We start from the raw sequence: 15,592 nt of genomic DNA on the forward strand, positions 1-15,592 counted from the left end.
AAGTTATACTAGTACAAATATATGATGGTACAGTCCCTGTTGAAAGAGTGCACTAAAAGGAGGGATATCCTAAGGGCCACGGCAGCAAAGCTCTAGAAGGCAACAGGACCCGGATTGGAGACCGCAGCATGGAGGCAGAAGGACCCAGACTGGAGAACACAGCATGGAGGCAGCAGCAGGATGAGAAGATACAGCAGCATGGAGGCAGCAGCAGCAGGATGAGAAGAGAGGAGACAGCAGTGGCAGGATCAGGAATGAGACATGATGAGAAGAGACACAGCAGCAAGACTGGAGGCCGCATCAAGGAGGCAGGACAATTGGCAGAGGACAGAGGAGGACATAAAAAACAAGCAGCAGGACAACACATGATGACAGTAGACCATCCCCATCAGCAAGCCAGCACAGGAACTCTGTATTGAGAACAGGCCCATCGGTCTTCTTCCATCTAGCCAGCACAAGAACTCTGTAGTGAAGATGGGCCTAGCAGTCTTCTTCCATCTAGCCAGCACAAGAAATCTAGTGAAGATGGGCTTAGCAGTCTTCTTCCATCTAGCCGGCACAGGAACTCTGTACGGGCCTGTCTTGTTTTGCCAAGTTATCTTTGAATGAAAATTGTTACCCTTTAAAAACGTTAACTACTTGGGAGAAGTGGGGGGCCTTCATGGCCCTTTTCCTCACCTGGGCTTTTGGCTGGTTGGGGGTGGCATATTTTGGGAGGGCCTACCCTTGGGCTGTCTCAATAGCTGGGGACTGCTGCATGGCGTTGACTCCTGGGAGGATGGGGATGACACTAGTGGAAGTTCAGGCAATCTTTCAATGAGTATGGTGACAGCAGATGTGAGTTTGTTGACAGATGCAATGGTGGTAAGGCTCTGCATTATGGCAGCTGAGTGCAACTGCAAGGCATTGGTGGTCCTGATGTGATCCCTCCTTAAGACACACCAGCTCTGCTTGTATGTGGTACAGTTGGAGGCCATTCCTCCTCTTGATGCAGTCAATGGTTTCATGGATCTGCTGTTCCTCTGCTGCTGGTGCTGCTGGTGGAGGCTGAGGCACTATCTGTGGGACCAACATTGGTTTGTCCGGGCTGGTGGCCTGATCAGGCTGGTGTCTGTCAGATTTACTTGGGAATGGGCATACTGGAACAAGGTGGGGACTGGCCAGCTTGGTCCCATGGCATGAGGCTACAGAGAGTAAGATTTATATCGTTGCAGGGGTGAGCCAAGTGGTGCAAGCAGCTGGTGCTCTTCTGGTGGCTGCTGGAGCTGCTCCTCCTTCTCCTCTTCCTCATTCCATTGTGTCTATGCATCCATTTGAAGGGTTGCTCCCTAGCTCTACTCCTGTCCATATTCCTACTCCTACTCTTACTCTTCCTCCTCTTACCACTCCTGCCCACCTCCTCCCTCCCTCCTTTCCTCCCTCCTCCTCTCTTCATACCTATCTTCTCTCCCCATGTCTCTCCTGCTCCATTCTCTCCAGCTCCCCACACCTCTCCTCACAACCATCCACCTCCTTCTCACTCCTCCACACAAAATGACAGACAGACAAACTGGACAAAATACCAAAAACTTTCACTCCAACAAAGAACACAAAAGACAAAAGGAACAGGGAAACTGATGAGAAACAAGCAACAGGACACCTCACTCAGAAGTCACTAAATACCTCCAAGCAACTACCAACTCACCTACTCTCCTCTCCTCTCTCCTATGCCTGACACACCCTCAAAGAAGGTTTCAGAAAGCCTTTATATATAAACAAAAAAACCCGAATGCACGACACGTAAAATGACGCACAACATGATAACATTGTGCACGATGCAGTAAATCAGATATTTCCTAAACTCGCCCCTTTTTTATCAAAGCCTTTACGGCGCCATATTTCTGCTTTATTTATAGCATTTTGATGATTCTAGGCCTTATTGTGTGTGCAAAGGTATGCAGGAAATGAAGTTATGCACATACTTGTTGCATACAAAGACAGGCAAATTTTCTCATGAGCAAGTCATGTGCATAAAACTGCATTTTGTGCAGTGGCTTTGAAAATCCAGTCCATTAAGGCTGTATAGCTTGCTATATATTGGATCATTATGAGCCAGTTTTCCAAAGGCTGTGTAGTTACAAGGTGTGCTCTTACTTTGTAGCTAATTTTCAAAGGGAAGCTCCCAGACAGCATGACGTACACGCATACAAAAATCAAGCATACTTTGTATCTGCTGTTTATGTCGTCAGCCAAGGATGGGGTAAAACAGTACACATGCACTGGAAAATGCAAATGTCCTCAAGCGGTTTACTTCTCTGACTTAAACATAGCCCCATAAGCACCTTTTTCTAATTCAGCTATAAGTGCATGTGCCATGGAAATCTGGCACCTACTTTCAGCCTAACTGAAGGGAGGGAGAGAGATTTTCAAGCAGTCAACTTACCCAGGTAAATGGCTTTAAAAATAGCCATCTCGTGGACTCCAGGATACTTCTCTGTCTGTGTTTTGGCAATCAAGCTCATTTGATACAGTTGTCTGACGTTAATAGAATTCGCATGCTATTTTATTCTGGATTTCTATTAAATTGGAGAAGCTGCCTACTATGAGAACGCTTTCTTGATACTAAGACTCAAAGAAAGTATTTGAAATAATGATTCTTCCTTTTCATCATATAATTGAGTTGGTTTGTGGGCAGCCCCTCTTTTAAAATCTTGGTCAATATAATACTTCAGAGTTTGATATTATATTACTGCATTTGCAAGATAAATAATCATCTCAGCTTCTCTAAATTGCCTGGTTAGTTATGATTTACCATTCTGCCCTGGGGGAATAATGTATACTTTAGTAAAATAAATGGGTAAGCAAACAGGAAAGTCTGAACTTGATCAAAAGACAGGAAAGCATAAATGCGGGGGCAGGTCCTGTGGTTTAGGCAGCAGAGTCTCATGCTCGGGGGCCCTGGGGTACACTCCAGGTCTTGAAGGGAAGGAAGATGTCCAGGGCGGGAGGTAACTGCTGCCTGTCTATTAATGGTAAATCTCATAGGAGACCTCTTTAGGCCAGTGAGGGTTCTTGTGTTGCTTAACCATGCTGTCTAGGTGAGATATGGTATGTGTGTGGAGGAGAGGATCTGGAGGAACAGTGATACACAAATGAAAAGTCAGTAGTGGAGAAGGGATTTAGAATAGAACTGGATGTATCAGAGCATTTAATTCAGTCACCTAAGAACCCACTTTTCCTTATCTCATTAGGGTGTATTCTCAAGTGGTTATTCGACTTCTGAAATCTTCATTACTCTAGTTGTTAATATGTTGCTTTACCCTGATCCTTAATCCTGTGTTAATCAAATTAAATTGACACCTTTACAAAAGCTGTGCCCTACATATTATGCACTTGAATCGATTAAAATAAAATCTGTACACATTATAACATAAAAAGGACTACAATGAAATCTATATAAATAAAAATGTAAATGTTTGTTTGTTCAAAATCTTAAATCTCCGAAAGTTCTTCACCAATTGCTTTGAAATTTTGACACAACGTTGCATTCGATTTCGCGTGTGGTTTTTTATACCTATATTATATAGATGTCACACCTGTGACAGGTAAAAACATGATTTTTGGGAAAAACAGCGCCATCTGGTGGACGTAATAGCAACACACGCTATCTACAATATAAATGGCCTCTGACCGACGGACCGCAAATGCTCAGTAGAGAGCAGCTCTACCGCGCATGTGCTGACCATAGACCTCTGCGCTACGTGCTGGGTGTCACAGAGGGGAGGAGAAAAGGACAGACAAGTCACCGCTCCGAGAAACGGCTCAGCCTCCGCCACTGGGGAAGGGGGGAGGGAGTAGGGACTGCCGAACAGTTACACACTGGAGGAGGAAAGGGTAAAAGAGTCGCCGAGCCAGTCTGTCCACTGCCGGGGAAGGGGGGGGAGGGAGTTGGGTCGGCCGGAGCAGAGCTAATGCGCATTGTGAAATTAAACCAGACTGAGCCACGGCTACGCGTGGCCGGGTACAGCTAGTCATGAATAAAAAAGACACGACACCAAACCAGTACTTACTAAAAGGTGAATTTTGAAAGCCCTGTGCGCGCCAAAGCCAAGAGATATGCACGGAAGTTGAGCCGACTTGCGCCATGCAGATTTTAAAAAGCGCACAAGTGCCTGCATATCTCCCAGTTTTACAAAAACATATAAATATTTACATATAATTATTTACGTGCACAAGCATGTGCCGCGTTTCCCTACCATGTAACTTTACTTCTGCAATGGATGGCATGTAACTAATAAATTAAAAAAATGAGGCAAGTTAGCTACATTTTAAGGGTTGGGGCTAAAAGGGAGGCTTATTAACTAGGGGGGTTAGGAAGACTTATCCTTTAACTTGGCGAACTGGGAATGGACTGGGGAAATTGGTAATTGTCAGCACACATTTGTACCAAAATCCCCCCACTTATGTGGTAGAGGAGGCATTTGCGCACACGTGGGTGCGCCCATATAAAATTGCACGCACATGTACGTGCTTTCAGCTATATAAGTCGAGAATTTTAAGTCTCAAAATTAATCTTAAAAAACAGGGTCACCTTATCCACACGTCAGTGCTAGTTTCCTCCTCCCCAGTATTTATTCTGATGACTATCCCTGGTCGCTGACTCCTTGCCTCCCTCCCCTTCCCGATCCAGTGACAGAGTTTCGGCTGTTCAGATGCATCCTCTCAATTCCCCTGCTAGGGCTTGATTGGTGTGAACCACAGGGTTCAAAGAGCGACACTGCGACTCCGTGGGGGAGGAGGGAAGACGCATCTGAGCAGCACCTCCTGTCCTCATCCTGCTAGCAGGGGGTGACTTCATGGATCAGAAAGGGAAGGGAAGGAAGGAGTGAATGACCAGCGATAACTAAGAAGGAGAGAGGGAGGGAAAGAGTAAACCACCTGGGATAGTCATAAGCACCCTAGGTTTTACCCTAAACTTATCCACGTGTCACAGCAATTTTCTTACTTTTGTGGCCCAAAAAATGCCCTTGACTTCTCCACTTCTCCACAAGTATATACCATATTTTATATCATGCACACATATTATAAAATGGCTTTGTCCATTAGCGCAAGCTGGCATATGTGCGTACATGTGTGCCTGCACGGCTGTTTAAAAGTTACCATCCCTGTAATCACAAACAAAGTTATAATCAAAACAGTGACATACAAAGCTAGGTAAGTGATCAAAACATGACAGATTGGGCAGATGGGATCTATGTCCCTGCTTAGAGGTCACATCACTAGGCCCATCAGAGCCACAATGATCTATCCTCCCCACAAATTTAAGTAAAACTTTTATCCCACAAAATGACATTCAGTTCCCACAGTATAGGCCATCAGTATAAATGAAGCCCTTCATACCCTAAAGATGCTTCTTGCCCAAGTTAAGTCATATTAATAGCTAATACAGGAGATATATAATATATATATAAAACACAGAGGTTATATGGAAAGCAGGTCTGGATTCTGCTAAATTCTTCAGCCATGTAATATAGACAAATATCTATAGAGACTCAGCTTACAGCATTTATTCTTTTGCTATAAGTAAAATATTCAGATCAGCTTGGGGAATAATTTTTCTTTCCAGTGCAGAATGACTCCTTTTCCAAAATTATGCAAAATTGAGGCTATGGCTTGCCATTCGACTGGGGTAGTAGTAATATTATATAGTCAATATAAGTAATAGGTGTCTGTTTAGAAGAGGGTTATTTTCAAATCCATTTACCTGTGCATTTTGACCTGGCTGAAAATTACCTTCTATCCAGGTGAAAGTATACATGGGCTTCCACAGAATATGCACTTTTAGCCCAGGTGTTCCCTGGGGGTGTATTTATGTCAAAGGAGAAAAACAGTGCTCATACATTACATTTTTCAAAGGCAAGCTTGTTATTTTACTCCCAGTCGGCAGCCACTAGCCAACAGAAATAGCACGTATGTGGGTAGTTTCTCTCTCTTTGAAAATTGGCTACAAACTAAGCATGGTAAAAAGTGCACATGTACCTTGCATCTACACAGGATATTGAAAATTGAGCCTGAAATATTAGCCATAGTAACAATAAGGCACTCCAGGATTGGAATGCACTTCAGTGACCTATACCCTGTTATGCCTCCTTGGCCGTTTGTCAGGATATCCTTACAGCATTAATAGGTTGAAATGTATAACAGTAAGATTTAAAGTAAAATCTTTGGTGTCTTTGCTAATAGGAAGTGACACCTAGGGCTGGATTTTCTTTCTTCGCACGCCTTCCTGAATCACGCGGTAATGGGGGCGGGGGGTGAAGCAGGGGGCGGGCCTGCAAAAGCCGGCAGCGATCGCACCACTGTGGTCTTATCACTGCCGGCTTTCGCACCCAATAGCGCCATCATGAAAGGTGGTGCTATTGGGCACGCTACTGGCAGCGATAAGGGGCCTTACCTTATAGCCGCCAGCAAAGTTTCCGCAACGTCCGCCCTGACGCCGCCCTGACTCCTCCTCTTCTGGTGCTGACGCCGCCCCGACTCCACCTCGATCTAGCTATCGCGTGCGATAGGGTTAGAAAATAACCCCCCTAGTTAGATGATAGAGTTTGACTCTTTGGTGGTAATCTTGTTTTGAAGTTTGATGGTGGTTCTTTTCCCTCCCATATCTTCTGCAGGTGGACCAGCAATCCCAGTATATTCAAGGGTACAAAATTCTGTACAGGCAGTCTTCAGACAGCCACAGGGAATCCAACTGGTCTGTGCATGAAGTGAGGACCCCCACCAAAAATAGCGCAGTCATTCTGGAGCTGAAAAAAGGTGTGAACTATGAAATCAAGGCTCGTCCTTTCTTTAATGAATTTCAAGGCGCAGACAGTGAAGTTCGATTTGGAAAGACCTTGGAAGAAGGTAAGTCATTCAGATTTTGTTTCTCCTCCATTAAGTAATTGTCTACAATAGATTGGTGTTCTTGATCTAATTCTCTGAGATACTTTTCTTTTCAAGCACATATTTCAAAGCATTGTGTGGTTATTTAAACAGGCCTACTATTAGCCTTTTTGGGACTTTGAACGTTTCCTAGCACTATTCATTTTCCTGATTATGGACGGTTATAGTACCTCTGTGAATTTTTATTTTTTAGAAGTCAGTTGTTTTGTGATTGTCTTTATCTGTATTATTTTGTGACTGGTTTATTTGTACATCGCCTAGAATACTAATATAGGCGATTCATAAATCCTAATTAAGATAAAGATAAAGGAGGTGTGAACACAAAATCCCCACCAACAAATAATGGGATCTATACTTGAAACTAATGCGTAGGAGAGTTGCAGGATGCAAATGGATCTCCATTTTTGGAATGGAACAATGCATGTATTAGAACAGCGGTTCTCAACCGGTGTGTCGCCAAGAACACGCAGGAGTGTCGCCACACTTCCCGGTCCTCTGCTGACCCAGGTGCTCCCCCTACCCAAGCGAAATAGGTCCTCCGCCCAGCTTAAAATGCTGATAGCCTGGGCGGAATGCGGCAAGAGAGCTGGAGTCAGCGGCACCCGCATGCTCTCTTCTTCCCGCGCAGCCCGGAAGAGGAAGTGGTGAGCAGCAGGTGCGTGCGTGGGAAGAAGAGACCTCGCTAGTTCGCTTGGCATCAGCCCGAAGGAAAGAAGAGAGGCACGGCCTGAAGAATGTGCAGTGCGGTTCGGAGTAAAATGAGGAAGAACGTCAACCCCCACGGCCGCTGGGACTCCTTTCTCCACGAGGGCTGAAAACAAAGGAGGTTGCTGCTGCTGCTAGTTCGGAGGGGGGGGGTGAGTGAATGAGCAACAATGTGTGTTTCAGATCCTGTGTGTGTGTATGAGTTAGATAGCATGTATGTGAATGATTGAGGCCTGTATATGTGAAAGAGAGTATGTGTGTGTGATTGAGAGCCTGCCTGTGAGAGAGAGAGAGAGAGCATGAATGTGAGTTTACGATTGGGAACCTGTATGTGTAAGTTTGTGATTGAAAACCTGTTTGTGTGAAAAAGTATGTGTGTGATTGAGATCCTTTGTGTGTGAGAGAGATCATGTGTATTTATGATTAAGAGCCTGTGTGTATAAGTAAGAGAGAGAGCATGTGTGTCTGTGTGATTGAGAGCTGGTTTAGGTGAGAGAGCATGTGATTGAGAGCTTGCATGTAAATGAGAGAAAGAGAGGGAGAGAGCATATGTGTTTGTGTGTGATTGAGAGCTGATTTAGGTGAGGGAGTATGTGATTGAGAGCCTGTGTGTAAATGAGAGAAAGAGAGCATGTGTGCCTGTGTGTGATTGAGAGCTGGTTTAGGTGAGGGAGTATGTGATTGAGAGCCTGTGTGTAAATGAGAGAAAGCGCGAGAGAGCATGTGTGTCTGTGTGTTATTGAGAGCTGGTTTAGGTGAGGGAGTATGTGATTGAGAGCCTGTGTGAACATGAGAGAAAGAGACAGCATGTGTGTCTGTCTGTGATTGAGAGCTGATTTAGGTAAGGGAGCATGTGAGTATGTGATTGAGAAACCTGTGTGTAAATGAGAGAGAGAGAGAGAGACAGCATATGTGTCTCTGTGTGATTGAGAGCTAGTTTAGATGAGGGAGCATGTGAGTATGTGATTGAGAGCCTATGTGTATATGAAAGAAAGAGAGAGAGCATGTTTGTAAGCATGTGAATGAGAGTCTGTGTGTGAGAGAAAAAGACAGATGGCAGATGAAATTTAATGTGGATCAGTGCAAGGTGATGCATATAGGGAAAAATAACCCATGCTATAATTACACAATGTTGGGTTCCATATTAGGTGCTACAACCCAAGAAAGAGATCTAGGCGTCATAGTGGATAACACATTGAAATTGTCGGTTCAGTGTGCTGCGGCAGTCAAAAAAGCAAACAGAATGTTGGGAATTATTAGAAAGGGAATGGTGAATAAAATGGAAAATGTCATAATGCCTCTGTATCGCTCCATGGTGAGACCACACCTTGAATACGGTGTACAATTCTGGTCGCCACAACTCAAGACAGGTATAGTCGCAATGGAGAAGGTACAGAGAAGGGCGACCAAAATGATAAAGGGAATGGAACAGCTCCCCTATGAGGAAAGGCTGAAGAGGTTAGGGCAGTTCAGCTTGGAGAAGAGAAGACTGAGGGGGGATATGATAGAGGTGTTTAAAATAATGAGAGGTCTAGAACGGGTAGATGTGAATCGGTTATTTACTCTTTCGGATAGTAGAAAGACTAGGGGGCACTCCATGAAGTTAGCATGGGGCACATTTAAAACTAATCAGAGAAAGTTCTTTTTTACTCAACACACAATTAAATTCTGGAATTTGTTGCCAGAGGATGTGGTTAGTGCAGTTAATATAGCTGTGTTTAAAAAAGGATTGGATAAGTTCTTGGAGGAGAAGTCCATTACCTGCTATTAAGTTCACTTAGGGGCAGATTTTTAAAGGCCTGTGCACGTAAATCCTTCCGGATTTACGCGCGCATGGCCCTCGCGCACCGGCGCGCCTATTTTGCATAGGCCACCGGCGCACGTAAAGCCCTGGGACGAGCGTAATTCCCGGGGCTTTGGAAAAGGGGCGGGGAGGGGGCGTGTCGGGGGCGTTCCCGAAACGATGTGGCGTTTCGGGGACGTGCCGCGGCGTTTCGGGGGCGGGCCCGGGGGCATGGCGCCGGCCCGGGGGCATGGTCGAGGCCTCCGGACCAGCCCCCGGGACCGGAACATGGAGCGGGGCTGCTGGCCGGCAGGCGTAACTTTGCCGACAAAGGTGGGGGGGGGTTAGATAGGGCCTGGGGGGGTGGGTTATGTAGGGGAAGGGAGGGGAAGGTGGAGGGAGGGCGAAGGAAAGTTCCCTCCGAGGCCGCTCCGAAATCGGAGCGGCCTCGGAAGGAACAGGCAGCGCGCGCTGGGCTCGGCGCGCGCAGGTTGCACAAATGTGCACCCCCTTGTGCGCGCCAACCCCGGATTTTATAAGATACGCGCGGCTACGCACGTATCTTATAAAATCCAGCGAACTTTTGTTCGCGCCTAGTGCGCGAACAAAAGTACATGATCGCGTATTTTTTTAAGATATACCCCTTAGAGAATAGCCACTGCCATTAGCAATGGTAACATGGAATAGACTTAGTTTTTGGGTACTTGCCAGGTTCTTATGGCCTGGATTGGCCACTGTTGGAAACAGGATGCTGGGCTTGATGGACCCTTGGTCTGACCCAGTATGGCATTTTCTTATGTTCTTATGTGTGTGATTGAAAGCCTGTGTGTGTAAGTGTGAAAAGATAGACAGCATGTGTGTAAATGTGTAATTAAGAGCCTATATAGGAGAGAGAGAAAAGGCATGTGTATATATGTGAGCGATTGAGAGCCAGTGTGAGAGAGAGAGAGAGAAGAGAAAGTTGCAAGCAAACCATCCCTCCTCCTGCTAATTCAAAACAATCTCAGGGCACCTGGATATCAAACGTTCCCAGGTATGCAGAGCAAAAATTTTTTTGTATCCTTATTATTTTTCATTACTGGGTCTTTGTGTCTCCTTTTTTGAAATACTTTATTGGTATCTAGAAATTTTTGATATAAGTTTTTAATTATTGGATATTCCATTCATCGGCTATTTTAAAATAATCTGATCTTTTTGTTAGTATGATTTTACTGCTACTGATTTTATATTTCTTGATTTGTTTTATAAGGATGGGTGATGTTTCTTTTTTCCTTTATTACACTGCATACAGATACTCTGGCTTGTTGCGGTTTCCAATTCAGTTTTGTCTGGATGCTTCTAGTTATGCGTTTTGGTCTCTATTCTTTGTTAGGTGAGGGTCAGCACATGTGATTTAGGTGAGGTTTTCTGCTGGCGTGTAGTTTCTGTGTAGGGCTCTTTAACAGCCTGACTTGGTCCGTTTTCCTAATAGGAGATGTATTGGTGTCTTAAGGCCTGGTGTAATATTTTCAGTGTTGCCTTTTCTTAGGTAAGGTGGTTACTGTTTAAGTGCTGGAAATTGGTGCTGTTTGTTTTACTATTTATGCAATTTCTGTTCAGACAGAATACATATCTTTTATTCTTAACAAAAATAATACTGGACCTTTATTTTTTATTTCTGCCGTGAATTGTAATGAGCAATGTGTCACACATGTGAACATGGTCTGCCAGGTGTGTCACGATGGGAAAAAGGTTGAGAACCAGTGTTATTAGAACATTACCAGAGCAGGCCACACAGGAATGCAACCTCCTTCCCACAAGATAGACCATCACAAGCTTCTGGAAGGACTTTTGGGATTTAATGAGTCACATATTCATCCTTCAGAACAAAATAACTGAGTATAAGAAATGCAGGGGACACATTTTTTAAAAGAAAGTGTCATGCTATCCTGTTAAGTGTTGAAACCAAAAAGAAATGTCTGTACCATATTCTGGTCCTTCTTTATTCATGGTTTCTCCCATAAATCAGGAAACCTATTGATAAATCAAGTCTCTCTTTTTTGTGGTTTGTTTTTTTTTTTAGAAATCCATACAAAGACTGTTTTAGTGTATTGTCACAATTGTTCTCATCCAATTTGTATTTTAGAAAGCATTGCCACAGCTGCTTGTTATTTCGTAGCTGAAAAATGCACTTCGCTAGGTGCAGGAAGAGCCATAAATAGTTTAATTGTATTTTTCTGTACTGGAATAGCTCCAAGTGCCCCACCCCAAGGTGTTACAATCACAAAGAATGATGCAAACGGGACTGCGATTGTGGTTACCTGGCAGCCACCTCCAGCAGACACTCAGAATGGAGTAGTGCAGGAATACAAGGTAAGAAGAGGCTCAGCTATAAACTGTGTACTCTATGTCAGGTTGTTCATAGGTGCTTGGCTCCATCTGCTGGCTGGAACTAGGTAATTCACGCTTGTATATTTTTCTGGGATCTTCTCTGTGCTCCCCCTTGAAGCTATTTGCATACATACAAACCACCTGCTGTGTCCTGTAATTCATTTTAGCTGGGGGGGGGGAGCTTTATAAAATAGTACAGACAGCTAAATAAACATTATTTTCTTAAATGTAGACAACAAACAGGATCTCAGAGCAAAAAAGATGCAAACTCCTGTTGTATAAATAAACAGCTTGTAGCCTGAGTAGAGAACTGAAACTGAATTGTAATCCATACAGTTTAAGGCTAAAGCTTAAAGCTTAAATCTGGTACTTACCAAATATTTTATTTTCTCAAGAACGCCATCTGTTACACACTCGACTGAGTCTAGCAGAAAAACCAGAAACCATAGGATGAAAATACAGTGAGGATAACTTACAAACAAATGCATGCAGAGGCATATACACACACATATCGGCACAAGCGAATATATGCAAGTATTTTCTAAACCACACATGATAAATGTGCATTTTATAAAAAATGCTTAGCTCTACCCCACAACATATGCACATGAGTAGGCTTGCATTCAAATCCATGCAATGTATTGAAACCACATATACCAAGGTATTGAACGCATGTATGTTTCCTTCCTATTTTAAAAATATACACACCTATATTTTATGCATGAAGGTATTTACTAGTGTATATCCCAATTTACACATGGATTGGCCAATTTTAAAACATGAAAATATGAAACATGAAAACATGAAACATAAAACATGAAAATAATCGGTTTATCAATTAGTCCATCGGTTCACCCGGACTTCCCACCCAGTCAGTACTATATAATGAACGTGTTTGATATCACCTACACCAGATAAGAAGGAGGCGTAACAAAACGCAAGAAAGATGGCAAATGTACACGCGTAATTATCTTTCAAAATAGCGACTTACATGCGTAAGTGTTGGCCCTGCCCTGCAATGCCCATCTGCTACCCTTTATTTACGAGCTTATTTTTTACTTTCATAAAATATGGCAGCTTGCGCGCACACTTATGTTAATTGTTGCGTGTTTTGCATGTTTTGAAGATTCACCCATTAGTGATGCTGGGACAGGTCAGGACAGGCTGTTTTGAGAGCTTTAGCATCCAGCCAGCCTCTTTTCTGTGCAGAATAATCCTACACCCCCCGAAATCTCTGTAACATCTGGGGTGGGAGGAGAGGGGCAAAAGCTTTGTGGTGGTGTTTACTATCTGAATGTAAATACGTGGCATATTCATGTATTTATTTAAAAACGAGTATATAACCCACACTTTCTAAAAATGTATATATCTCTGTACATTAGGGATGTGCATGTGTTTAAAATAAATGGCACATCTGAACTGAAAAGGACCTTGCCCAAAAATACCCAAACATTTTCAGATATTTTTGGTTTGTTTAAAAATAAAAAGTGGTCTGGTTAGAATCAGATCCTGACACCTTGATGGAGACTGAGAAGATTGGAAGAGCCCAGGAAGTACTGGGGGGGGGGGGGAATTAATTTTTTGTAATATGTATTGTGGTTTGGCAAATGAACTAAACCTAAACAAACATTAAAATGAACCAAAATGAAAAAAATGTGGTCTGCACATCCCTAAATTGGGCATAACTACTTACAAATATATCTATGTGCATGGCAAATAATGTTGTCCAGACCCCTAAGAGTAAGGGGACTGTGTACATATCAAATATAGAAATGAGCGTTTTGCTTAATATACTATGATATGAAATTACCAATTATTTATGGTATTTTGTTATTTAGTTTCTGTGAAACTAATAGTGTTGTTTGTATTTAGTTAATTTTATTATGTATGTTTATTATGTAGGCCTTTTAGTGTTAGGTGATTAATAAATTTTAATAAATGAAATGAAAAAATGAAATGACCTGAATGTGGTAGCGCACCTTGAGAAAGAGGTGAGAAAATACAGTATTTATTTGGCAATCACTTTCAATTTTTCAAAGCATTTAGGAGCCTAACTTTAAGTTAGGTGTCTAAATTGGTCCCTGACAAAATGGAGGTGAAATTAGGATGGGGAAAAGTTAGGCACCTAGCACTGGTTTTCAGCTCTTGGAACCTATCTTAGAACTCCAGCCCTAAATTTAGGTGAATGCTCAGCTGAAAATCTTCATAGATGTAGGTACTGAGCATTTTTTGAAATTTATTTCATTCTTAGTATTTTCGGGCTTGATCTGGGTGCTGCTCCCCACCTGTCCTGCTGGCGCCAGTGATAGCTGCTCATGAAGGATTGGACCTAAAGGAATGAAGAAGAGAACCTCAGGGCTTAAAACAGTGGTTAGCACAGTCTAAATATCCTCACCTTCCCTGGTGTACAAAGGACAGTTATTTTTCCAATCCACAAAAGCATAATGTTTTAAAATACAAATCCTAGTATCTTATTCATGCCAAGACATCCCACTGCCAAATTTTCAGGTCAGCGACGTTTGTAGGTTGCATTAAAAAGGGGATGGGATAATAAAGTGAGTACTTAGTGAGAGAAGATACAGGTTTTGAGGGACAAGTTTTTCTGGTTATCCCAATGTCCCTTCACAGTTTTAGAGTATGTTTGTGAACTGGCCTCAGGTTGTCCGGATATGCTAGACCAATTTAAAAGCAATGCAACAAAAAAAACCCTTATCTCTTCCAAAAAGTCCCCAAACCAAGGGGGCTTGTTATGGGCTTTTCTGATGTCTTCGGTACAAACCTGCGTACTCAAGAAAACTTGAAAAATGGTATTTTGGATTTTTTACTAGGGCAACACACAGTGCAACAACTCTAAAATAACCTTAGACCACTTTTTTATTTCCATGCCTTACATCATTTTTAAGTCTCTTTGACGAGCTGTGCGTAAAAGTCTACTTGGCAGAATAGTGTATTGTGCATGTTAAAGCAAGATTCTCTAGCATCGGAAGATCCCCATCAGTGGGCTCTCTCACCCCAGGCCACTGGGCCCTGGGTGGGTAGGAGATGGTGGAGGGTTCAGTCATAGGCAACACTTCCATTCCAGCCCTGGGGTGCCTGTAGCAGCAGCGCCACCTGGGAAAATATGAGAGGGGGGGGAGGATGTTCAAACGAAAAGAACAGTGTACAGAAATTAAAGTCAGCTGCAAATCCCTAAGCGCAGTACTTCTTCAGTGTCTAATAAGGGATTTAAAAGCTATTTCACAGCCACTGAGTGGAAAGATTGTATGCTACGGTCTGTAAAAGATTACACTTATTTAGAGGAAAAAAGTATATAAATAATTGCTATTCTAATTAATAAAAATTTGGTTTAGACATTAAACAAGAATTAGTATTCGTTATGCTTCTTACAATAATATGTAATATTTATTGTGGAGTCTCATGATCAGTTTTCAATGTAATAAAATAGTTTGCAGCCTGATGACTGACTTTTGGCAGCATTACAAATCTACAAAGTTACTGGATTAAAAAAAATATTCACAAAAAAGGCGATCAGACCTTGAATATGAGATGGAATAATTATGAGCTCCTCAAATGAGTCTGGCCTGGTCAGTTCAAAGAATTATGGTCCCAGTTTCTGACCCGAGCTCGTGAATAATGTTTCTTATTCTGTCTCAATCCAGAAGCTTTTCTCTTCCTAATTGTCTCCTCTTTATTTCCCCTTTCTTTGGTTCCCTAATGCTAGAATTGTTATGGATATTTTATCTAGGGAGTATTTTAAGATTCTCATTGCATAATGTTTTTGAGCCATTCCAGATTTTATGTCATACGAGA

The 15,592-nt window shown here is 42.8% G+C and overlaps 1 protein-coding gene across 7 annotated transcripts in view; it reads left to right on the forward strand.

The window, feature by feature from the left end:
• ROBO1 (roundabout guidance receptor 1) overlaps positions 1-15,592 on the forward strand; it is a 1,172,418-nt gene that overhangs the window by 1,080,698 nt on the left and 76,128 nt on the right. For all 7 annotated transcript variants that reach the window (XM_029577784.1, XM_029577785.1, XM_029577783.1 and 4 more), the window contains 2 exons: positions 6,654-6,885; positions 11,643-11,764. In XM_029577784.1, coding sequence (XP_029433644.1) covers positions 6,654-6,885; positions 11,643-11,764 — 354 coding nt within the window. The remainder of the gene's footprint in view (positions 1-6,653; positions 6,886-11,642; positions 11,765-15,592) is intronic.

Source organism: Rhinatrema bivittatum, chromosome 15 (genome assembly GCF_901001135.1).
Source record: "Rhinatrema bivittatum chromosome 15, aRhiBiv1.1, whole genome shotgun sequence".
NCBI classification, from domain to species: Eukaryota; Metazoa; Chordata; class Amphibia; order Gymnophiona; family Rhinatrematidae; genus Rhinatrema; species Rhinatrema bivittatum.